The 25,363-nt window shown below is 44.5% G+C and overlaps 2 protein-coding genes across 51 annotated transcripts in view; one reads left to right on the top strand and one right to left on the bottom strand.

Annotated features, from left to right (window-relative positions):
* Positions 1–25,363, bottom strand: part of MACF1 (microtubule actin crosslinking factor 1) — a 357,817-nt gene that overhangs the window by 52,549 nt on the left and 279,905 nt on the right. For all 50 annotated transcript variants that reach the window (XR_014807490.1, XR_014807491.1, XR_014807489.1 and 47 more), the window contains 3 exons: positions 4,638–4,799; positions 4,292–4,462; positions 3,261–3,427 (listed from right to left, as the gene is read on the bottom strand). Coding sequence is in view for 46 of the 50 variants with exons in the window: in XM_084963963.1 (XP_084820089.1) it covers positions 3,261–3,427; positions 4,292–4,462; positions 4,638–4,799 (500 nt within the window). In the remaining 4 variants the exon portion in view is untranslated. The remainder of the gene's footprint in view (positions 1–3,260; positions 3,428–4,291; positions 4,463–4,637; positions 4,800–25,363) is intronic.
* LOC146402689 (uncharacterized) lies at positions 6,789–17,032 on the top strand. The gene is made up of 2 exons (XM_084964007.1): positions 6,789–12,801; positions 12,880–17,032. The coding sequence occupies exons 1-2, from the start codon at positions 12,318–12,320 to the stop codon at positions 13,992–13,994; spliced, it is 1,599 nt and encodes a 532-aa protein (XP_084820133.1). The 5' UTR covers positions 6,789–12,317; the 3' UTR covers positions 13,995–17,032.

Raw genomic sequence — 25,363 nt, 5'->3', positions numbered from 1 at the left:
GAATCGAGATTTAAGGGTGGGGGGGACCAAAACCTCAACTAGCTGAATTTGCCAAGGTAAATGTCAGCTGAAAGAACTATAGACTTTATAGCTCTCCTGGAATCTTAATATAACAGCTGTACTAAGCTTGGATTTCAAATACCTTATAGATTAGATTCAGCAAATTACAAAGAAAGGAAGCCTGAATGAATGCTGGAGGCAGCCTGATTAGCAAAAGACAGAAAAATAACTATAGAACTATATTCGCACACAGATTAATAATCAAAGGTCAAAATGCAGACTTTGATCATTGAGAACAGACTAAGTGCTATGTCTTTTGAAAAGGCCCTGGGGGTATGTAATGCACTTTTATTTCAGCAAACCTTACTGGACACCAGCTTTACATCAGGTCCTATGCTGGGTACTCTGGACAAACTTATTTTAATAAGAAAAACTTAATATAAAAATCTGCCATTTAATTATCTGGAAATTCAATTATGTTTGAGTATAAAGAAAAATGTATTTCTAGATGCTACTTTTAAATGTCAATATAAACTACAGAATTTCCTTTCTTAATTTATGTCAGCTCTCAAAATTCATCTTCAATTAATACAACTAAACATACAATCTTAGATATTACTATTAATCAAGAATTTCATTTTAAGAAAATTGCCCCGAATTTCTATATCTGACTTATTTCTGATTTTGGCATCTGCAAGTTTGAAGAAATCAATATAACAGGATTTGGGGTAGCAAAGACAAGAGCTAAAATAATTTAAAGGTATCAAAAATCCAATATTAAAGAATCTAAATAAAAGTCTTAGTCTGTAACAAATGATGCTGCTCTTGGTATTTCTTTTTAAAATACTGGCCTAGGAGTTCCTGTCGTGGCTCAGTGGTTAACAAATCCGACTGGGAACCATGAGGTTGCAGGTTCGATTCCCGGCCTTGCTCAGTGGGTTAAGGATCTGGTGTTGCCGTGAGCTGTGGTGTAGGTTGCAGACTGGCACTGCTGTGGCTCTGGCGTAGGCCGGTGGCTACAGTTCCGATTAGACCCCTAGCCTGGGAACCTCCATATGCTGCAGCAGCGGCCCAAGAAATGGCAAAAAGAAGAAAAAAATAAAGTAAAATAAAATACTGGCCTAGAAACTGTGTTAGGAGGATGGAAGCAAGCAGGGTAGAAGGACAGAGTTATAAAAAGATACATTAGAAACAAATCATGGAGTTCCCATCATGGCTCAGCAATAACCCAACTAGCATCCATGAGGATATGGGTTCAATCCTGGCCTTTCTCAGAGGGTTAAGGATCTGGTGTTGCCATGAGCTGCAGTGTAGATCGAAGAAGCGTCTCGGATCTGGTATTGCCATGGCCATTCAGCTCCCATTAGACCCCTAGCCTGGGAACTTCCATATGCTGTAGGTGCAGCCCTAAAAAAAAAAAAAAAAAAGAAAGAAATCAAAAAGAAACAAATCGTGACTGTAATCATTTTACAGACCTAGGATATAAGTACATAAAATGATGGCTATAATACAGGTGCAGATGGAGAATTATGGCAGTTAAGAGGAAGGTGAAATTGTCCTATGCTTGGAGAATAAAGAAAAGCTTCATAAAAACAGAGGAGATGAACAAAAGTATTTCATGGAAGGTGCAACACCATCAGCATAGGTAGAATTAGGAAACTGACAGAAGATACTGAAGAACAGAATATGGTTTATTCTACTCATGAGGAGAATACTGGCAACTAAAAAGGTAGGTTAGGGCCAACCAGTAGAAGGCTTTGAAAGTTGGGTTAAAGAGATTTTATTTTATAGGTAACAGGGAGTCGTTAAATGTCTGTGGGCTCACAAAGAGTGGAAGGCCTGAGAGTAGGCGGCAGGAGACTGCTGAGTGATTAGTTAGGTCACCTTGGGTGAGCCACAGCAGGGGAACTAGCCCACGTGAGAGTTCATAAGTCATGACCTGAGGCTACTGAGAAATGGATAGACAGGAAAGACATTCTAGGAGTAAAATGAACAGAATTTAGCATCCTGATAGATATGGGACACAAAGAAGGGAGAAGAAAAGGCTAAAAAATGGGGCTGAGGTTTTAGGCCTAAGTAACTGGAAGGTTAACGGTGCTATTAGTGGAAAGGGATGGAGAGAGAGAAGAAAAAAGTGGTGGAATTTGGAAATGAAAATAAACTGAACTCTTTCATTTGTTTCTCCCACTAATATATGCAAGCAAATACTCTTTAGCTCAGATGAGAAATAAGCAGGCCATGCACAGGCAGAAGTAAAGAGAATGAAGGAGGAGTTATCTGAAGACTGCTAGTGGCTACCTAGAAAACTGAAAGGATACAATAAATAATCAACTCTACGAATCTCATACTGATTTCTTTTTTTGCTTTTTAGGACCACACCCACGGCATATGGAAGTTCCCAGGCTAGGGGCTGAATCAGAGCCACAGCCACAGTGACGCCAGATCTGAGCCATGTCTGCAACCTACACCATAGCTCACGGCAATGCTGGTTCCTTTAACCCACTGAGCAAGGCTAAGGATTGAACCCGCATCCTCAAGGGTACTAGTTGGGCTTGTTACTGCTGAGCCACAATGGGAACTTCTTCACACTGATTTCTGATTAGTTATCATTAAGTTTAAAAACTGGGGACAGTATAAGCTACAAGTAAAGACATAGTGTGACTTTTTAAGCTCAAGTGACTTTGAGGTAACTTACAGCTATGGAAGGAGAAAGCATTTCCTTGGAGGAGAAAAGTATACTGCCTGTCTTGTGAACATTTACTGAAGAAGTCTGTGCATCTCTTGAATGTTCATTTATTTCACGGAACTAAGGACTAGCTCTTAAATGTAAGATTATCTAATATTAGGATAAGCTAACAGAAAAGAAATATGACACATTTCAATTGCAAATATCAAAAAACATTATTTATAAATATGAATGGGAAAAAAAAATCTGTTTCCAAAACTCAGAAAATAACTTGGCTGGATTATAGGAGTCTGCGTCTGTCACTTGGAACCATGATTATACTGCAACAGAACAACAACACAGAGCAATGAGTCTTCCAGGTCTCAGAAATGTATGAGGTGGCTGAGGCTCATTTCCTGAGAGTTATTCTGGTTATGAGGATCGTTTCTAAAAACCTATCCTTTTTCAAGATAAAAGCCGTTAAATACCTTCCAAAGCACTGTAAGAACGATCCGGGAATGTTCAGAGAACCTCAGTGATACAAGTCAGAAACCTTCTCTGACTCATTTATTCTTCAAAAGCCCTGTGGCCTTACCTGGCTGCTGCCTTGCTGAGGAGTCCAGTCCATCTACTTTCAAGACTCTCCAACTGTCCAGTGATTTTCTCTCTATCAGCCAGCTCGGCTGACTGGGCGATTCTGCCTCCTTCTGCTTGAAGCATGTCTACTGTGGCCTTTCGATCATCTAGGAGCCGCTGCAGCAACTGATGCACATGTTTAAAGAGAATGAAAAGCGACAGCGTGGGGTCACTTTACAACTGGAAATAAGGAAAATAAACAAAATCCCCAAACAAAACCAAACCCCACCTCACCAAGCCCTAAGTTTAATTGAATAATGAAGGTTTTTTTTTTTTTTTTTTTTTTTTTTTTCCATCCTGAGGCAAAAACATGAACTATAATGTAATTCCTACCACCCATATAAACTTATGGTGGTAAGTTTTTTTTAATGGCCACCCCAATGGCATATGGAAGTTTCTGGGCTGGGGACTGAATCTGAGCCACAACTGTACCAATGCCAGATCCTCTAACCCACTGTGTAGAGCCAGGGATCGGACCTGCAACGTCACAAGGACCCGAGCTGCTGCAGTTGGATTCTTAACCCACTGTACCACAACGGGAACTCCTAACGTTTTTAAATGGAGCAGTGACTGTCATCATGTGACTAATAGGGAGCCTACTTTGAACCAGGAGAAAAAGGCATTAAAATGGAAATTAAACCTACACACACACACACACACACACACACAGATAGAAGTTTATACATGATAAACATTATTTAGAATATTGCTGGCCCCCAAAACACAAAAAATCTCTTAAGATAAAGCTGTGACAAACACTGAAATAGGGTAAATGAACAAGTAAAATGGTTCAGTCTAATACGTGCCATGGTAAACTAGAAGATTATCAAGTAAGAAGATGAAAATCAATTTCCAACTTTCTTTTCAGATGACACAAGGTAGGTTAGGATTCTCCTAAAACCCTCGAATATGCTCCTGAAACCATAAGCAAATTGCTGTCTGCCATTCCCTACGGCTGTTACAGTTCACTGCCCCAACATTCTCACTTACCTTCTGTTCTTGGATCTGTGCTTTCACCACTTTATACTCAGCAGATGGAGGTTTCTGATTGGCTATGAGCTCCTCAGTGTCTGCCAACCAGCTGAGCAATGGCTCCAAGGCATCTTGGAACTTCCCACAATGCAACAAAGCCTCCTGCAGTTGGGCAATTCTTTGTGCAACCTGTATCACACACACAGAGGCTCATTAGGAGAAAGGAGAGAGCTTTTAAATGACTATACTCACTCCTCTTCCTAACTACACATTGCAACTGCTAGTTTTATTTGCATTCAGGTGCCAGGGAAACCTGAAATTTAGATGTCTCTTTTCTATGCCCCTCCATTCCCAGTACACTCACCTTTTTATTCAGTGTGTTCCACCGAGTGTTGATTTCTTCCATGTCATGTTCCAAACCCTGCACATCACAGTTTTTTCCAGCACTCTGAACCAATCCCTGGCCGAGTCCATTCACCTGCTGTAATTTCATCTGAAGAGGATCCACCTGTTCTTTCTGAAACATCTAGATAAGTGCAAGCCAGAGAAGATTTAATCAAAGGAAGTGAGATCCTCTATGCCACATTGTGACTGGTTATTCTTGGGAGATTTATTTATTATTTTTCCCTTTTTTGGCCGCACTTGCGGCATATGGAAGTTTCTGGGCCAGGGATCGAAACGGCACCACCACAGAGACAAGGGGGATCATTAACCCACTGTACCACAGCAAGAACTCCTCTTGGGAGAGCTATGATTTGACAAAGGAGGGACAGGAATAACAAGCGAAAACAAGCCATCTGTACAGGAAAGTTTTGAGGAAACGTGGTTTCACATTTCAATACATTCTTCTATAGACAAGTAATTTCAGAGAGTTATGGGACCACTTAAGCATTTAACCCAATGACTCATGGTTTGTTCTTACTTGTTTTTTAATCTGCTTAATTTTTAATGCAAACACATACAGAGAATAGAGAAGCATCAGCCTCAAGACATCATGAAAGTAAGTGTGATGCATATCAATCCTAAAAGGGAAGAGAGAGACACCAAATGACTAGTACTTAAGATTAAAAATACCCTTGGGAATAGCTTTAACTGACCACTGATACATGCAATGCTCTTCTGCCACTAGGACTAATAACTCAATTAGCCAAAACATATTAATGGTGTGAAGAACACCAGCCTCATAGCTTAATCCCCCCGTGGCCATTTTAACTCCATTCTATTCCAAGGCCACAGACCACACACAGCCAATAATCTTGAAATAGTATTCCTCTGATTACAAAGGGAAATGGGTCAGTAATACTGGGAATGTCCTAACAACTTCAGATACATACTCTGAATAAGATGTAGATATACATAAAATATTAAAAAAAATGATACTGTATTTCCATGTTCACCATGAAACAATGGAATTTTAAAACAACATAAACAAGTGTAACAAGCAATATGCATGTTTCTTTTTACTGCAGTCAAGGTCCATTATTACTAAGAAATTTCTAAAAGGAAACAGAATCAAAAGAGAAGATTACATTTTGTCACTCTAATGATTTTAAAGAAAATAATGAAATAAATATTTGTCCCTAAGATCAGATTTCTTTCAATTATCAGAAGATAAAACCAGACATAGTCCACTAGTTTGGATCTATTTCCATCCTTTTTTCTTCCACAAAAAAGTTCCTTCAGTTTCAGTGAGACAGGTGAGTCAATTAAAGTTGAAGAATGACAGAAAATGGAAGAGGGCAAAACTAAATGTGAAAGAAAATTATAAGTTTGGGTAAAACTAATTTTGGCCTATGTGAAACCACAGATCACACTAGGATTAGGAAACCTGATTCCTGAAAGAATGGTCTGTGGCTGAAGAAGTGAGTCACCAGGGAGGAAAGGCCCTAGGGAACACTGGAAAAGGGAAGGTTATAAAGGTAATTACCAGTGGGCTTCATTTTATACTATAATTTGATTACACCATATTTTGTTAGGCAACACTACAAGGCAGTTCAGCTAAAAATGACTGTTTCTCCAACAACATGGCTCCCAGAGAAAGCAAGGGCTATGATACCATCTTGTATTAAAGACGTTTCCAGTGCAGAAAAATCAGAGGGAGGAAAAACAACTGCCATGGTTTAAGCTGCCTGGGTACAACAAGATGGCAGTGGGGCAGGGGCTAGAAAGGCAAGAAAGCAGAAAGCCAAAGGTACAGAGGGCAGATGTTAAGTCCACACCAAAGAGCCCCCTTTAATCTAGAAATTAAATCCTATCTCATGCTATGACTGACATTTAATTTTTTTTCTGCATTGTCCAACATGGCAGCCAGTAGCTACATGTGTTTATTTAAATTAATGAGAAATTCAGTTCCTCAACCACACCAGCCACACTTCATGAAATCAACAGCCATGGGTGGCAAGTGCCTAATGTTTTGGGGAACACAGGTAAAGGGTATTTCCATTTTGGCAAGAAGCTCTACTGGATATCAAGGTAAATGACACAGAAAAGTAAAAATGTAACAGCTATTTTTTTTCTTAAAATTTGGATTTTCTCTCTTCATGAACATTTCACATAGAAGCATTAGAGATTCCTTTGTTTCCCATATCCACCCTGCAGATTAAGTTGACAGGGAATGAGTATTTGTCCCATTTTCCCCCAGAATTTTAAAATATTTGAAAGCACCTCCAAATACTAAGTACTACTTAGATATTTATTTTGAACACAAGCGAAAAGAAAGTAAATTTGAAAACACTTGCTCCTTTCTCTCAACTCCCAAATAAAGCTGTTCTGCAAAACCAGTGCTTTCAGATACACTAAAATCCCTACTCCTTAGTATCTCGATGGGACTATGCATGTTATTAACCAACCAGTGCTGGCAGACATTTCCCAGAACAGAACACTAGTAAAAATTATTGCAAGGCTGTAAGATGCAACAGGGACATAAACCAGAAAACTTCCCCCAAAACTTCTTATAGCACTTTTATCTTTGTCATCCCACATTCTCAGTTTTTATCCTGGCTGATCCTGTTTCTGATGTCCTTTGCTCTCTTCCTCTTTCTTAGATCTCCAAATGTTAGTCTTTGTGGAGAGAGAAAAGGGTAGGTTAGGATGCCTTCTTATGCTACATTCTCTTCTAGGAATCCAATCCATTCCTATGGCTTTAAATATTTACCATGGCAAATGCTTACTACTTTAAAACTTCAAATCTCTATACCTAGCTACTTTCTTTACATTGCCAAACAAATAAGTCACAGGCATCTCGAATCTAACCATTCCGAAACTGAACAGTATACCTCCTAATTTCCTTTCCCTGCAAATCTGTTCTTTCCTAAACAAGTTACTACTGCACCCACTGTATAGCTGTAAGCATAAATGACACCATCTTGTGCCCTTACAGTTCCTTTTGTCCTTCCCCTGACACTACCCAGGACTGTACTAATACAGTAAATCACTTCTCTGTCATTAAGGGCTTTGTAGTTAATAGATATTGTTTAATAATCATAAGGATCAGGTAGTCTCTATGCTCTGTTAGTCCCCAAACAATGATGAAAACCTTTGCTGAGGTATATTCCTGGCGCCCATGAGACCAGCTACCCATTCATAAATCTTGACTTAGGAATGCATGTCCCATTTCCAAGTACCTATCCCTTCACCCAGGTAAACTATAGAACTGTCCTGGTGGCCCTCAGTGGTGCAGAATGCAGCTACAAATGCTTCTGGATTGTCTGCCTGATCCCCATCCCACTCTGAGAGTAAGTTACCCTATAATGCTATAATGAACTGATCCACTGATTATATGGAGCTGCTTGCCTCGTTTTTTGGTCTCAAGATGCCTTCTCAGTTCAGGCACTTTTCGTTCCCTTCGTCCTCCAACACCTAGCCACTCAGTCGTGCATACTAGAACCTAGAAGCCATCCTTGATAACTCCCCCTCCCTCTTACCCAATATGAAAGCCATTATCAGGTCTTACTGATTCTACCTGGAAAATATATCTTGGATCCATCCAATGGTCTTCAAATCCAGTAACATCTCTCTGGTCCAAGCCGCTGGGACAAGTGCAATAATCTAGGCTTCTCTACTCTGTCCTTGGTCCCGTAAAATCTATTCTACACATAGTAGACAGTGTGATTTTTTTTTTAATTGCAAACCATTATCTTGTTTTCTGTATTCCATGTCAATTACTATAATACAAACTATTAAAATATAAGACTGAAGAAACCTGAGATTTATAAGTCTCAAATAATGTTGAGACTGTTTCCTGACAGTGTGAACGAATTTTCTCTATCCTTAAGCTGAGTGTCATCTTTTAAAAACGTAAATGAAATCATTTCATTCCGCTACTTAAAATCTTTCAATAGCTTCTTATGGTTTTTAAGGTATAGATCCTTTTGAAGATTTCTTTCTCAGCCCCTGCAGGTTCCCTTCCCACCTCTCCAGGTTTAACACATGGCACTCTTCTGGAACCCTTGCTCACTGTGGTCTAGCCGCTTAGTTTTCTTTTAGTTCTAACATGCCAAGCTCCTCCCAGTTTCCATTTCCTTTGTCTGAAATGTTCTTCCTTCTGACTCTTCAGGTTGTAGTTTTAAAATCTTTTCCCTAACACCACAATTGATATTAAATACCCCTACTGTTTCTTATCAGAGCCTTTATTTTTTATGCATAGTATCTGCCACAATTTGTAACCATGTATTTGTGCCATTTTTACTTAATGCTTGTGTCCCCCACTATAGCATAAGTTCCACAAGGGCAGGAATCATGCCAATTCTATTCACTGCAGAAGCCCTAAGACCTGGCACAGAGTAGGTACATAACAAATATTTATCCAGTAAATTAATGAAAACTTGTAAAGAAATGGCGCTAGAGAAAGCAAACAAATCCATGAAGGTTCTGCTGATCAGCTGAGTATTCAAACACTGAACTGAGACTGTGGGGCTTTTTTTCTTTTTCTTCACTTTCTTAAGTAAAAGAGGAGCTTCCCAACTTTTACTTAAAAAGAGCTTCTTGGCAATTTATAGAACTTATACTTTATAAAAAAAGGGTTTTTCTTCCACTGAACCTGGGACTAGAAATAAGACTAAGGAAGTCTATAAATGAGAAGAGGGCTTAAATAATCACAGATTACTCTCAGTCGGCTTAAGATCCCACCAGAGAAATAGCAAACAAGTTTTGCATTTTTCTCCCGAAACTTCTTGTCATTGCTATTAGAAAGCTTACATCTACTTTAAACACATATACATGTGTACATTTATATACACACACACAGAGGATCTGAAGCATTTATTCTAAATCACTGTCCTGGTATGATCACTTGTCAAGTTCTAAGTGTTTATGTGTAAAAAAACAACAGGTTCAACTGCCTCTACAAACTTTTGGAAGAAATTAAATCCACCTATCTCTCATCTTGAAAATTTTTTTCTCAATAATATTTCACCAATTTAACAAAATCTGTATAGTCATGTTACCTCTATAATAGTACTGCTTTGTTTCAATAAATACTTTCAAAATAGGCACTCTATGTTCTTACTGGTTAATGGTGCTGGCTGGAGGAGCTATGGCTCTATACACAAATGTAGGCCTCTGCTGACTTCCAGATATTCCACAAAGTAACCACACTTCAAAGATGACAGACAACCTTGCAGCGGGGCTGCTATTTCCCTCTCCTGTCATTCACATCAAGCGATATTTCATAAAACTACTACCTCCTCTAGCTGAAAGGACCCTTCAGATTACCTAGCCCAATCTACTCATTTTGTAGATGGGGAAACACAGATTCCAGAGTCTAATATTAAAAATTTCTTTATATATTCTCCTTATAATGTAATCCCTATGTTTCTTTGGTTATTTGGCTGGCTCCTTATAATGTAATCCCTATGTTTCTTTGGTTATTGCTGTAGGCTTTATACTAGAAATATTCTACATAATCAAGAGTACCAGTGACTTTGGACAGGTTGCTGGGATCCTTATAATGTAATCCCTATGTTTGGCTGGCAGATTTGGCTGGCTCCTTATACTGTAATCCCTATGTTTCTTTGGTTATTGCTGTAGGCTTTATACTAGAAATATTCTAATCAGGAGTACCAGTGACTTTGGACAGGTTGCTGGGATCCCAGTGTCAATTCCAAATTCAGCAAAACTCAGAAAACAGAACCAATCCATCAGTCTGAAAGGTAATGCATTCTAATTTGATGAGATGCTACATTACGAAATAATTGGTGACGCCAAGGTAACACCATCACCTCTCAGCTAAGCAAGAGGATCTGTGGCAAAGCTGATGGCTTATGGCCTGCAACTAAAATGATTTTTTGTTGCTGGCAGCTGCATGTTTAATTGCTCCTCTAGCTGACTCAGGCTGCCCTGGAAGGTTCTGCAATGGGGTGGATGAGAGAACTCATCTTTCTTGCAGTATCCTTGGATATTTGGGAGACTAATTGCCATCCATTCAGTCAACAGGGAATGGGTACTACGAGGAACACACTGTTATCAAAACCACCTCCAGGGAGTTCCCATCGTGGCACAGTGGTTAAAGAATTTGACTAGGAACCATGAGGTTGCGGGTTCAATCCCTGGCCTTGCTCAGTGGGTTAAGGATCCGGCGTTGCAGTGAGCTGTGGTGTAGGTTGCAGACGTGGCTCAGATCTGGCGCTGCTGTGGCTCTGGCGTAGGCCGGTGGCTACAGCTCCAATTAGACCCCTAGCCTGGGAACGTCCATATGCTGCGGGAAACAGCCCTAGAAAAGACAAAAACAAAACAAAACAAAATGAAACAAAAAAACACCTCCGAACTCAGTAACTCCTGACTATTCAATTAAACTTCTAATTCCTTTACTCCTTACCAGTGACCAAATGATACCAAAACAGTGAACTACAGAAAGCTGCCTCTCTCAAATCCTTTGAGTAGGAGTGCACAAGGACAGGAAACTTGGGAACAGGGTTCACAACACATTCTGTTCTTTAACATTAGGAATCTCAGAATCTTGGCGCTAAGAGAGATCCAAGAAGACAAGAGCCCAATTACCTTATTTTATAGATTAAGAAACAAGAAGTCCAGGAAAGGAAAAGTGACTTGCTCCAAGACAAAAAGTTTGACAAGAAGACTAAAATACTTCTTTTTTTCATAAACGTTATTGTGCCTTATTTGGCTTTAAAAAACACACATTAAAAAGTATTAAAAAGCTGTTATTCACATGTCTATATTTGGCTTTGGTGCTTTATATCTTTATATATAAGCTTTATATCTGCTTTGGTGAATTCTTTCAACCAACCAATACATCTATTTGAAAGGGGAAGGGGGAGGATACTGACAGTAATTGAAATTTTATACACTTGATGCTTTGAATGGATTATCTCATTTTATCCTCACAACCCTCACAGAGTTCTTCTGCCTTACCAAATGAGGAATTGGAGACGCAGGCAATTTAACTAGGTTTCTCAGAGTGGTTAAGAAGAATCCAAGGTCTCAGTCCAAACTCCACACTCTAGCCTCCACCTGACTGCTGACATCACCGATGAATAAAGAGCCTCTTGATTTAGGAAAGAACATGCTTACTGCAAATTTCAAGAGCAGAATCACCCTTTCTTGCTAATAATCTTTAACAAAAAGGTAAACCCCAAACTATTTATATCCCTGTTTTTCTTGAGCTTTGTTTATGTTTGAATTTAAAAGGGGGGGGTGTGAATTAAGTTTTTCACCAGATGACCTATTTTCCCCATAAATGCAATAAAAAGAACAACAACAACAAAAGCCCAGGCACCCCAAAAGGAACCAAAGAAAGAACTATCTGCCTTTTCTAACCACCAAGTCAGAGAACTTGCGAATCTTACTTTACTCTCCAGATTCTTCCCCAGCAAAATGAGCAACAATTACCTCATTTGAATTTAATCCATCAATTGCAGCCAGAGGCACTTTCCCATGCAGCTCTGTGTCAGTCACCTCTTTTATTCCAAATGCTGGGGAATCAAGGTCCTCCTTGATCCACACGGCAGTGGAGGAAGCCTCCTCTAGAACAGGGCTTTCTTCTGAGATAGGCACTGAATCAGTGTGGGCAGCATCTCCCAGAAAAGGTATGCCAGCAGGGAACACTTCCTCCACAGCAGGCACTGCAGCAGTTGGGGTGGCAAGCTCCTCAGGGGTGGGTGCTCTAACAGCTGGGGCTGCAGGCTCCTCTGGGGAGGGCACTGCAGCAGCTGGTGTGGCAAGCCCCTCTGGGGTGGACACTGCAGCAGCTGGGGCTGCAGGCTCCTCAGAGGTGGCTGCTCTAACAGCTGGGGCTGCAGGCTCCCCTGGGGTGGCTGCTCTAACAGCTGGGGTGGCAGGCCCCTCTGGGGTGGACACTGCAGCAGCTGGGGCTGCAGGGTCCTCAGGGACGGGTGCTCTAACAGTTGGGGCTGCAGGCTCCTCAGGGACAGGTGCTCTAACAGCTGAGGCTGCAGGTTCCTCAGGGGTGGCTGCTCTAACAGCTGGGGTGGCAGGCCCCTCTGGGGTGGACACTGCAGCAGCTGGGGCTGCAGGGTCCTCAGGGACGGGTGCTCTAACAGCTGGGGCTGCAGGTTCCTCAGGGGTGGCTGCTCTAACAGCTGGGGTGGCAGGCCCCTCTGGGGTGGACACTGCAGCAGCTGGGGCTGCAGGGTCCTCAGGGACGGGTGCTCTAACAGCTGGGGCTGCAGGTTCCTCAGGGGTGGCTGCTCTAACAGCTGGGGTGGCAGGCCCCTCTGGGGTGGACACTGCAGCAGCTGGGGCTGCAGGGTCCTCAGGGACAGGTGCTCTAACAGCTGGGGCTGCAGGGTCCTCAGGGACGGGTGCTCTAACAGCTGGGGCTGCAGGCTCCTCGGGGACGGGTGCTCTAACAGCTGGGGCTGCAGGCTCCTTGGGGATGGGTGCTCTAACAGCTGGGGCTGCAAGCTCCTCGGGGACGGGTGCTCTAACAGCTGGGGGTGCAGGGTCCTCAGGGACGGGTGCTCTAACAGCTGGGGCTGCAGGTTCCTCGGGGACGGGTGCTCTAACAGCTGGGGCTGCAGGGTCCTCAGGGACGGGTGCTCTAACAGCTGGGGCGGCAGGCTTCTCAGGGGTGGGTGCTCTAACAGCTGGGGCTGCAGGCTCCTCAGGGGTGGACACTGCAGCAGCTGGAGCTGCAGGCTCCTCTGGTGGGGACACTGGAGCAGGTGAGGCTGTAGGCTCCTCTGGTGTGGACACTGCAGCAGCTGGGGTGGCAGGCTCCTCAGAACTGGACACCGTAGTAGGCTCCTCAGGTGTGGACACCGCAGCAGCTGGGGTGGCAGGCTCCTCTGGAGCAGGCACTGCAGCAGCTGGGGTGAGAGGTCTCTGTGGGACATTATCCCCTGCGGTGAGCACCGAAGCAACTGGAGAGGTCCTCTCTGGGAAGGACTCTGCAACAGCTAGGACACCCTCCTCTGTGATGGCCACTGCAGCAGCTGGAGCAGTCCCCTCGGGAGCAGGCACTGCAACAGCTGGGGCAGCAGACCTCTCTGCAGCTAATGCTGTAGCAGCTGGGACATCCTTCTTTATGGTGACCACTGAAGCAGCTGGCACATGTGCCTCTACAGTGGCCACTGAAACAACTGGTATGTTCTCTTCTAGGAAGGGCACTGTAACAGCAGCTACAGCAGTTCCTGCTGGGGCAGGCCCTGCAGCATCTAGGGCATCTTCTACAGTGGGCACTGCGGCCACTGGAGCAGGCTTCTCTGGGCTGAGTATCCATTCCTTTAAAATTGGTTCTGTATGACTAGCCTTGGTAACTTGTTCCTCCAGAAAGATATTTAGCAATGATTCCGAGTCTCTCCATTCTGTCACCCCTCCCTCTGATGAGGCCACATTCGGCTTGGGCTTTATGTCCTTCACAGTTTGCACTCCATCTCTGCTATGTGCCAGTCCTCCAACCAGCAGGTGCGGACTCAGGATTGCTGACTCCGGGGACCTTCTCTGGAGATCCGGGGAGAGCCGCTCTGGGCAGTCTCTACGAAGATGTGCTGGGGCTCGGCCCTCCAGCCTGGGTCCACAACCCAGCTCCTGGGCTTCACCAGCCTCATCATACCCTTGGTCCATGGACAAGTCACAAGGGTCGACATCTCCCAAGGAAGGCAGACTGTTAATTTCTTGATTAATAGCTCCTTTCTCACCTTCCCAATGAACCTCCCTTAGGAAATGTGAATCATGTGATAACACCTCTACTTCTAATCCTGAGGGAACATCTGTTAGTTCACAGCTAACAGCAGAACGGAGGGGTGCCCTCTCCACACACTCCTCGGCCTTCCCCTCCACTTCACCACAGTCTACCTGGGACAAACTGCCATTTTCTTTGGCCAGCTCGGCTTCAAAGCCTGATACATTTTCTTCATGAGAAGCCCTGTGATCAGAATTGGACAATTCGCCTCGGTCCAGCTTTCCCTGTGACTCAAGATCAGCTGGGTGTCTAAACCGAAATTCCCCTGCAGTCTTGGGGCTAAAAGGCACTTTTTCACCCTCCTCCTCACTAACAGTGGAAGAGTCCCTCATGCTATCAGAGTAGGCAGTAAGGTCCATAGCATTAGGCACCTGAGAAGAATCCAGGGCATTAAAACAGTCACAATCCAATCCAGGATCAGAGTCCTTGGCCAGCACATTTAAAAGGCCTACATGTTCCTTTTCTAAGGCAGCCCCTGGAAAACAACTAATTACAAGTGAATTTTCTGCATCCTGGGATGGGGCCAGCCCTTCAGAAGAGGCTTGATTCTCCAGCTCAACTAGAGGAGTTCCCCCCTCTTCATATAAACACTCCTTTTCAAGTTCAAGAAACATCTGTACTGAATCTGTGTCAGAGAGTCGCTCTGAATCTGCAGGACCAACAGTGCACTCTAAATCTGAAACAAGATCCTCTAGCCTCTGAACAGTTCTGCTTCTCAGCTCTCCTACAGCACTCTCACCTGTTAGAACACAACTGTAATCAAGAGGTGCATCCTTGAGAAGAGAAGCCAAACAACTCTTAGCCGGCTGTGGGTCATCAGAGCAACAGATGTGACCAAGAGTTAGGTGGTCAAAAGTCTCCAAGACAGCAACTGAGCAATTGGCTCCACCATCCATCACTGCTACAGGGTCTGCTTGTTCTCTTTCTTCAAAAATATCTGCCAGGCTGTTCTTTTCCTCATCTGCCACTATAAAAGTCTTTTCTCTCTCTGACAGTTTCTCTTCCTCCCACTCCTCAGCCTCCATCATGATCCATCGCTCATCCTCTTCAAACTTTAGTTCAGACTCTGTTTTCTCCCTCAAGCTGGGAGTTAAGAGAATATGCAACTCTGGATCCAAAAGCTCTTCACTCAAGCAAGGGGAGAGAGGTGGCAATTCTACAGTGCAAGCTGTGGCCCCAAGGGGGTGCTGCTTCTCGCTGAAGCCTCCCTTAGCCAAACTTTTCAGGGCTCTGGGCCAGGTTGCACTTGAGAATCTGTGCTCCTGCATTACATCTGTGTTACCACTTGATGCTGCAGCTTCTGACGCTAGAGGCTGGAATTCATGAGGAGAGCTCTCACTGTGCTGCTGAAATCTGAAGTCTTGGCAGTCTCCACCTAAGTTCTTCACATCCTGCACTTCTGGAATACCTACGGATTTGGACACATGCTCCAGAGTTACTGACTCTGACTGAGGTTCCCTGTGATCCAAACGACCAGAACTTTCTGCTAATGCAGAAATGGATTCCTTCTTCTCTTGCAAGGAAGGATTTGAAGCACCAGCTTCGGAAACCTCACTGAGAGAGGCTTCCATCCTTTCTGCAAATTCTGGGAAATTGGGTGGCATGAAGGACTTCCACGATCTCCTGTTAACATTGTCTTTGCGTTCTGCATTTGGCCGCCTTCTGGGTGGCACAGGTGCTGACTTTTGCACATCACTGCTCAGCTTTAGGGCATCAAATATTATTCTCTCATCCAACTTTTTGCCTTCCGGTGCTCTGGATTCAAAAACATTGGATGCTGCTCCTAGTGTACCATTGCTGGATATAGTACTTCCTTCCATCTTTTCCATAGTGCTTTTTGAAGTCTGATTAAGCTTTGAACCCTGGTCAATTTGTTCATTTATTCTCATTGTATCATATATAGATCGCTGTGGGACATAACAATCCTCTATATAGCCATCTTCTTCCTCTCCTTTCCCCAGGCAGGTGGGGTTCCGCCTTAAACAGTCTGGCCTGCTGAGTGGCTTACCCATACTTTTTCAATCAAGATGAACCATCAACCTTTTAGAAGTTTCTTACGGTTTCCCCCAAAGTGCATTCTGCATAAGTTAAAAATCCTTTTACATGTTCATAACCTCAAACCAGCAATTGAATTTTCCCTCCAGAAAGGCCTGTAAGTCCCACTTTGAAATCATTCTCGGAGAAGCTCTAAAAGGAACAGCTTTTTCCTCACAGGTTAGCAGCCTCATAGTTGCAGACAGATAAATGGTATAATGTAATCAACAAACAAAAATTTCTTTGTATGGCTTCTGCTTTTTTTTCTTTTAAAGAGCCCTGCTCTAATTGTCAGTTTTTAAAAAATCTGATATTGACAAGTCCTATTCAACATCTAGTTCCATTCACTTCTCACCTGAGCAGAGTAGGAAGCAGGGGATTTATATCGATTGTGTCCTTTAATAACAATGGCACAACCCCTCTCGTCTTCAAATGTGGCCCAAGCTCCTAAGAATTCCTTTCATTTTATCCTCAGTTCCAGCCCTGGAGAGTCCAGCTGGTCTGAATTAGCCATTCGTCCTCCCTAGTTCGGGTGTTTGCATTTGAACTGGGCTGGTCGGCGGATATTCCTGCAACTTTAAACACAGGAAGTCCTTCATTCGCGGCCAGCTTGGGGCTTCCTGTCTCCAAAACATCATGGCATTGTTGTGGCTCCCAGAGCAGCCCTGAGTCGTGGCCGCAAAACAAGGCGAGTGGAGCCCGGAGCCGGGCCTTTCAGAGGCCAGCAGGCTGCAGCGGCGGCCGAGGGTCAATCGGAAAGACTCACTCAGCGCCGCTCGCTTCCCCGCGCCATGCCGCACTCCCCGAGGGCCAGGGTCGCCTCACCGTAGGTTGGCAGGTGGCTCCCGGCCGCGCCGGCCTCCAGTCCCGCGCTCAGGAAGTTAGTTTGTCCCTCCGGCAGCTGAGTCCCGCATGCTGTGGGCGCCGCCCCCCCGCCGCCGCCAGTCCCCGGCCCGCAGCCGCCGCGTCGTGGACTGCATGTCAAGCAGCAGCCCCTATTCTCCGCCGCCGCCAGCCCCGCCGTCCTCCCCGCCCGCAGCTGTCACGGTCCCGGCATGCAAACTTCTGCCTGGGAACAAAAGGCTCCGCTCGGGCCGGGCGGGGGCGAGCCCTCCTCCCTCGCGCCGCGCGGCCCGCTCGCCCGCCGCTCGCTGGAAGTGCTGGGCTGCCTGGCAGCTCTCCTCCCCCTTCCCCGCGCCGCCGAGACAAGCCGAGCAGAGCCGAGGCGAGCCGCGCCGCGCCGCGCCGCCCCGCCTGGGCAGCCCCCCGGGACGCCTGGGAGCGCTTCGCGGAGAGCAGGGGGAGGAGGGCGGGGGCGGAGCCGGGGCGAGGAGCGGGAGGGAGGGGGCGGCGGAGGGATTGGAGGCCGAGGCACCGAAGGAGGGGCTTCTGCGCGGCTCCGGGAGAGAGAGCCCAGGGTCGGCCGCTGGGCTCGGAGGCCCACGCCCACCGCGCCCCCGCCCCCCCCACCCCCCGGGCGGGAGAGAGAGCCGCGCCCCCCCGGGCCGGAGGGAGAGCCCCGCCCCCCGAAGGCAATGGGCGGGGAGCGGCACCCGCGCGAGTCTCGGCCCGCGCCGCGCAAATCCCCTGACAAAGGAAAGCCCCGCCCTCCTGCCGTTAGTCCAGCCCCCGCAGCCCCCGCGGGGCTCCCAGCCCAAGGGCGAGCGAACCCAGAAGAAGCGAACCCACAAGAGGCGCCCCCGCCGCGGCGCAACCTGCCGGCTGTGGCAAGGACAACTCCGGGTCCCATCTGTCGGCAGGGTAGCGATGCCGCCCGCATCCCTCCTGGCTCCAGCTCTGCCACCGAAGGGTGTCCCTGGTCCTCCAATGTCACCTTTAGAGCGCCCGGCCGAGCCCCAAAATACGCCAGCCTGAAACCCCGCGGCTGATTTCGGACCAAGTTGTGGGATAAACTGCAGACACCTTCTCTCTGCCGCTCCTCAATAGTCAGGTCTTGGTCCATTTCCGCACCAGGATTTCTTTGCCCACAGACCTGAATGGTCTGGATGACTGAGGACCGAAATTGGGCACGGCGGCCGACGGTGGAGATGCAGTAGTGCCCTATGCCCAAACACCTGGGTTCCTTTATTGCTGGGCACATCCAAGGAAACCTGAGCTCTTTGAGGCCAGCTGAAAAGCCTGGGTCTTTATTTCAAGTCTCAAGATGGAAAATTGTAGAGAAAAGTGGCCCACAATCCGTCTACAAAGCGTCCACAGCTTTTTGGCTTTTAGAAAAGCCATCTAGTCACCTGGTGACTGTTAAACAAAGAAAGTACAAAGGGCAACCCAGGAAACTGTCCACTGGAGACAGCTGTGTTTCCGAAGGGGTATAATACTCTGCTCCCTTTGTGATAGTCATTTTCTGATTTTATGAAATAAAAAATTTCTGAATCTCTGTTGAACCATGTGGTCAATTTAGATGGTAAAACTTATGGAAAAGTTATTTCTATCCTTTACACAAATAGTAAGTGAAGCCAATAGCTGGTATATGGAGATCTGGCAGTGAAACCCTGAGCTGAGCCTTAGGCTTACTTGAGCCAGAGAAGTCCTTGGCAAAATGAAGTGTCAGCTGAAGCCTGTGATCAGAATTAAGCAACTAAAAGACCTTTCACTGGCAAAATCGTTTAAACTTAATTTCTCACTTGGACAGAGGCTGCTGATCAATTTCTGCTCACTCAAATCTGAAAGACTCTCCACCCATCTGAAAGCTGAAAGGGGGGTGTGCAGACTAGGCTGTGTCTTGACAACTTTTCTAACTTGAATACTCTAGTTATAAAACTTAAAGCAGTGGCCACAGAACCCTGAGTCCTCCTGGTCCTATACTGCAAGATACCAGAAACCCTATCCTTTGAGGAACAAACAGCAGAAAGAACCAAGAATGCCCGACCTAGAGAAGGTTCCAGGCAATATGATTAACATAAAGTATCTAAAGGGCTGCTATGTGGGAGGAAGGAAGCTTGTTGTGGATGTCTCCTTAAACTGGCACACTAAGATCCCAGGGCAGATTTCAAGTCAACAAAGAGCTTTCTCATAGCTATTCAAAGAATAGGGTATCCCCTAAAGGGATGACTTTCCTGACCTTGGAGGTGTCTGAGCAAAAATTCAAGCAATCACTTGGCAGAGATTTGGGGAAAGAGATTTACAACTCTTCTATCAGTCTGTTGAAGATGAATTTTAGGGTTCTTTCTAACTCTAACACACTGTGATCGGAAGGCTTGATTCGCTTTCAGAACTGATACTTAACATTTCAGGGAACCTGGGTTTTAATTTTCTTTTAATTATTAAGTACAACTGGAAAAACCCAGGGAAGGCAAGATCAATTTCACTAGCAAGTCTCCCCAGCCAAATACACTCACTTATGTGTTCAGATATCATAACAGAGTGTTTAGTGTGCCAGGGGCCCTCTGGTTGGAAGAATCTGAGGAATTCTGGCTCTGGACTAAGGGTGGGTGGTTATTCTATTACAAAGAATGATCTCGATGTGGAATCACAAACTTCATGGCCAGAAATTCCTTTCCTGTTTCCTCACCAAGTCAGGTGCCAATCAATTCAGTCTTTTCTTAATCCCTCCCCACACCTATCTGCCTTATTCTGGCCATTCTCACCAATGTGCCATATTATAATACAAATAAATAAGTGGAGCATTTGAGCAACTATGAAGCTGAGATTCAAATTACTTATCAGCTTAAGCCTCACTCTCTGACTAGTGTATTAGGAGACTGTTGTTGAGAAATCTCCCCAAAGTTCAAACACAGCCTTGCAGAAGGATTACATCAAAGTTGAGCAATTATTCCCTTCCCCCTTGATTCCGGCTCCCCCACAAAAAGTGCTTTTTTTTTTTTTTTTTTTTTTTTAAATCATCAGTTTGTGTTTAGAAAGAAAGGAGGTACAGGAGTTCCCATTGTGGCTCAGTGATTAACGAATCCAACTAGGAACCATGAAGTTGTGGGTTCGATCCCTGGCCTTGCTCAGTGGGCTAAGGATCTGGCATTGCCGTGAGCTATGGTGTAGGTCGCAGACACGGCTCGGATCCCACATTGCTGTGGCTGTGGTGCAGGTTGGCGGCTACAGCTCCGATTGGACCCCTAGCCTGGGAACCTCCATATGCCATGGGAGCAGCCCTAGAAAAGACAAAAAAAAAGAAAAAAGAAAGGAGGTACAAAGTCTCTTTTCTCCATGTCTTATTTTTTATCTGTTCATGAGTTTCTCCCTAGTTTTGGTATGTGGAACTCTGCCAAAAGTCATCTTGGTGACTGAAATAAATACCTGATAGAGCTTTCGACCTCTTGTTACCCTGATAGCTCCAACAACAACAAAAATATCCATTCATTTCACTTGCTGTATGTAAACTTTGAAAAAAAAAGTACAGGGTGCTCCGGAGAACTTCTTTGGATGCTTCTCCCAATTGTGTAACACAAATATATGTGCTGATGCCAAATTTCAAATTAGTTTCCAGTTAGTTGATTATTGAGCTCAAAGAATTTTCTACTCATTTAGAAATTCCTAAGAACAGAATTTGGTGTCAGATTTTCCTTTGGTGAACTTGGAAGAAAGAACAATCCTGGCCCTTCCTAATGTCTCCTAATTAAAACAGCAAGGTGGAGTCTCCTCACACCCTAATTTAGCACAGCTCCTTCTCCAAATTTTGGACCTGGCACTCTGCCTTTGTGTGCTCCAGACTTACACCACCAGCCTCCTAGGAAAATCCAGAGACCCCAGGGCCACGCCTCCTCAGATTCTACCATGCCTTTCCTCCACCTCCGCCACCTCTTTCTCGGAGGGTTAGTGCTGACTAGAGGAGGACACAGCGGACTGGCTGGATCTCCCACATTTAAAATCTGCAAAATGCCTTTCATCTTAGGATCTCTAGACTTTACAAGCGTTTATTTATTTATTTATTTATTTATTTATTTATTTATTTATTGTCTTTTTGCTATTTCTTTGGGCCGCTCTCGCGGCATTCGGAGGTTCCCAGGCTAGGGGTCGAATCGGAGCTGTAGCCACCGGCCTATGCCAGAGCCACAGCCAACTCGGGATCTGAGCCGCGTCTGCAACCTACACCACAGCTCACGGCAACGCCGGATTCTTCACCCACTGAGCAAGGGCAGGGATCGAACCCGAAACCTCATGGTTCCTAGTCGGATTCGTTAACCACTGCGCCATGATGGGAATTCCACAAGTGTTTATTTAGTGGCAAGTGGGAACTCCACAGGATTAGTCTGTACCTGTTGGGCATCAGTCACTACCATCTTTTTATCACAGAAAGATGGCTACAGAGTGGATCATTAAGCAACGCAGCATGGTGTGAAGCTTGTTTTAAGTGGAATACAAGGATTTTGATGAGATTTGAGCTCTCATGTATTCCTGAACCCATGAGAAAACTTCCCACAAGCTCTGCAGGAACTCTCATGACCCTGTAAGCCCTTTCCTGCTTGTAGACTTTCCAAAAGACAGAGTATTAATCCCTCTTTAGCCACTTCCCAAGACAACGGTGATGACAAAAGCATAGGGCTTTGTAAGTTAGAAAAGACAGAAGAGGGGGAAAAACTGTAATTGCAATGTATACATGTAAGGATAACCTGACCCCCTTGCTGTACAGTGGGAAAATAAAAAAAATAAAATAAAATAAAATAGTGGAACCCCTAAAAAAAAAAAAAAAAAAAAGAAAAGACAGAAGAATGGAAGGAAGGAAAGGAGGGGATTCTGGGGAAGAAGCAGATTTACTCATTAGGATTTGGATATACAGAGATGGTAAAGAGAACAGTTTCAAAGTGAAAGACTAGAGGCAGGAAACCTAGAGATAGGGACCCTAAAGAAGCAAATTCAGCATTATCATGATTAAGTTATAGGATGTACACAGGGGAAAAATGAAGGTCAGATAGGTAACTCAAGGCCAGTTCACTGTGACCCTTGAATGCCAAGCATGAATTTATGCTTTATTCAGAACACTATTACTACACCAAGACTTAAACTTATTTAACACCAGGGGGATCATGAGAGTGAGTGGTGTATGGAAGGTTTCCTAAGAATTTGAGACTGACCACTCATTCAACTGCCATTTAATATATGTTATTGCATTAAAAAAATCAAAATCCTTAATTTATGAGTGAAACTTGGGATGTTAAAAGTACTTTTCCTGGAGTTCCCATCATGGCTCAGCAGAAATGAATCTGACTAGCATCCATGAGGACACAGGTTCAATCCCTGGCCTCACTCAGTGGGTTAAGGATCCCAACTTGCCATGAGCTGTGGTGTAGGTCACAGAGGTGGCTTGGATCTGGCATTGCTGTGGCTGTGGTGTAGGCTGGCAGCTATAGCTCCGATTGACCCCTAGCCTGGAAACCTCCATATGCCAAGGGTGAGGTCCTAAAAAGACACCCCCCCCCGGCAAAAAAAGTACTTTTCCAAAGGAACACAGCTATTAAACACCTAGTTCTTAAGATTTGAGCCTAGGTGTGCTGATACTGCACAGGTATTGAAATGTATAGACAGAGCATAGATGGTGAAGACTGAAGGTAGAACAATCAGCTAGGAGGATTACATGGTTTACGCAACAGATGAAAAAACCTGGACACGTGAAAATGAGGAAGGGGGCTGTGAAAGAAATTGCAGAGGCAGGCTCTTTGGAGTTTACAACTGATTAGAAGGTAGAGACTGGGGGGAAAAGAAATCTAAAATAAAGCTATGGTATTACTCTTGGATGACTGGGGCATAGTAGTACTATAAAGCAGCAGCAGGGAGGAAGAAAATATTGAAGGAGAGAACTCATTCAATCTAGAGCATACGGAGTGTGAGGTACTCAAAGGCTACCCTCGGGGAGGTGTTCAGAAAGACTGAAGTTGAGGGTGGAGATGCTGATGTGGAAACCTTCTCCCGTAGGACAGTGAGGGGTTGGACATCCTGGGGTTGAGTGTGGAGAGAGAGGAGAAGAGGAAAGATGACAGGAATTCAGGAACCACACGCTGGGGAGGTAGAAGGACAAACCAAAACAGAAAGCAGAAGAGCAGCCAGAGAAGAGAATGGAGAGAGCATAATGTCAGGAAAGTAAATGCATAGGAGGGTTTTAAGAAAGAAGATCTGATGTTAAATGCTGCACAACAAATGAGGAAGACAACGAGTTGGACAAGGCCACCAGACTTGGCAATAGGATGTCAGGGAGTACTTCCGAGAGAGGACATCTTCAATGCAATGATGGGGGCTGAGCCAGATTATAGGGTGTCAAGGATAAGCAGCAGCGAGAAAGCAAGTACTGGTCCTCTCTTACTGCCACTCTTCCTTTGGCTGCCATGACACTGTGCTATCCAGATGCTACCTCTCTAGTCAGTCCTGCTTTGTGTCTTTGGGCTCCCTGCCCATCCTCATAAGGCAAGTAATTTCACAAGGTGCAGCCTTGATTCTTTTCATTTGTTCAACAGATATTTATTGGGGTCTACTATATGCCCTAAACTATGCTAGACACTAAGGGAGAGAATGATGAGCAGGACGTGGTCAGGAGCCTACATTCTGGTAGAGGAGAAAGACATTTCATTCATTCTAATTCAATTGCAATAAGTACTCTGAAGGAAGAGAAACCAGTGCTATGAGAGCCTGTGTCAAGGGGCCCAATGTGGCCCGGAGGTTCAGGGGAGGCTTTCCTGAGAAAGTGGCCATGAGGGCTTTCACTTGGCACTGAGAGTAGGCTTTCCAATTCCAGGACTGCAGGATTTCACGAATTAGCAACTTCACAAAGTTTGCTTTGCTGTTTCTATGAGATAGGTCCCTGGGTTGAATCTCTAAGGAATCTTGCTGTAGGGGTCCTCTCTCCAATATTAGAAAAGGAGGTAAAATAAGTAATACAGAGGCAAGAGATTTTTGAAAACTCTTTCATTTTGTTACTAAAGCAATTCTTACCATTAATCACAAAAAACTGGGTTTGAATTTAAAAAATTAGACCAAAATCAGGGCTCTCTCTCTGGGAGTGAACTGCAAGATGAGAGAGCTACTAAAATGGTTACTTGAATGGATGCAATAAATTCAAGCTAGAGAAGACCCAAGATAGGCTCAGTTTCTCTGAATTCTTATTATCTTCTTCCCTTCACTCATATATACACATAACCAAATATGAGAAACATGCATTTGCCGAAAACTTTTCTATAAAACATCTAGTATATATATCTAGTATATACTAGTATATATGCTTGGCAGAGAGATTAAGTTTGTGCTTTTAAGCTGCTTTCTCTGAAATTAAGCTGATATTTTTCCCCCTAACATCTCGATGTTTTAATTAAACATTGATTAATATTAAGAAGTGTCTCTCTCAAAGATGCTGACTTGGTAGCTGCCGTTGTATGGCAAGAGAGGAAGATAACATGGTCTATGCTAAAAGCTAATTAGGCCAAGGACCCTGAGATCATTAAAGCTGATCTGCTGGGTAACTCTGAGTGACTGGGGAAGTCAATGAGCTGGTAATGGCTTCTGGTTAATTCTGGTTAATGATATGAAAATAATACTGATTTGTAGAGCACATAAGCCAAGGTCAAAATGGTCTCAGAGAAACTTGCTGGCTGTGGATTCTGACATGAATGAATGAATAAATTAATAACCAACTATATGCATGTATGTGTACATACAATATATTTAAAGCTGTGTTAAGGAGGCATGACCTAAACCTACCTGTGTATTGCTGGTCTAGGGTTAGAATTGAGCTCTATATTTGTTCCCCAGAAAAACTGCTCAGGAAGGCTGTTTGTCCATCTACCTGTTCCACTGCTGTCATCAAACTAATTTTATCTTTATAATTCAACAAGAAAAAGAGCTATCTAATTTGGTTCTGGGTCTTAGATCAAATCTTTCAGAGAATGACCAAAGGGAATAACTTTTCTTATTATTTTTCATAATATTCTAATTTGTGTGTCCGG

Source organism: Sus scrofa, chromosome 6 (assembly GCF_054392235.1).
Source record: "Sus scrofa isolate SSC_HxYL_T2T_F1_AM1 chromosome 6, Sscrofa_HxYL_maternal_Yorkshire_Landrace_v2.0, whole genome shotgun sequence".
In the NCBI taxonomy this organism is placed as follows: domain Eukaryota; kingdom Metazoa; phylum Chordata; class Mammalia; order Artiodactyla; family Suidae; genus Sus; species Sus scrofa.
Note: the sequence above shows the minus strand (reverse complement) of the source record. Positions and strands in the feature narration are given on the sequence as shown.

Excerpts from the sequence above, each read along its gene's own strand:
- LOC146402689 (XM_084964007.1), top strand. The coding sequence starts at position 12,318 with ATGCCAGCAGGGAACACTTCCTCCACAGCAGGCACTGCAGCAGTTGGG. Across the intron at positions 12,802-12,879 it reads TCTAACAGCTGGGGCTGCAG|GGTCCTCAGGGACGGGTGCT; the intron begins GTTCCTCAGGGG and ends CTGGGGCTGCAG.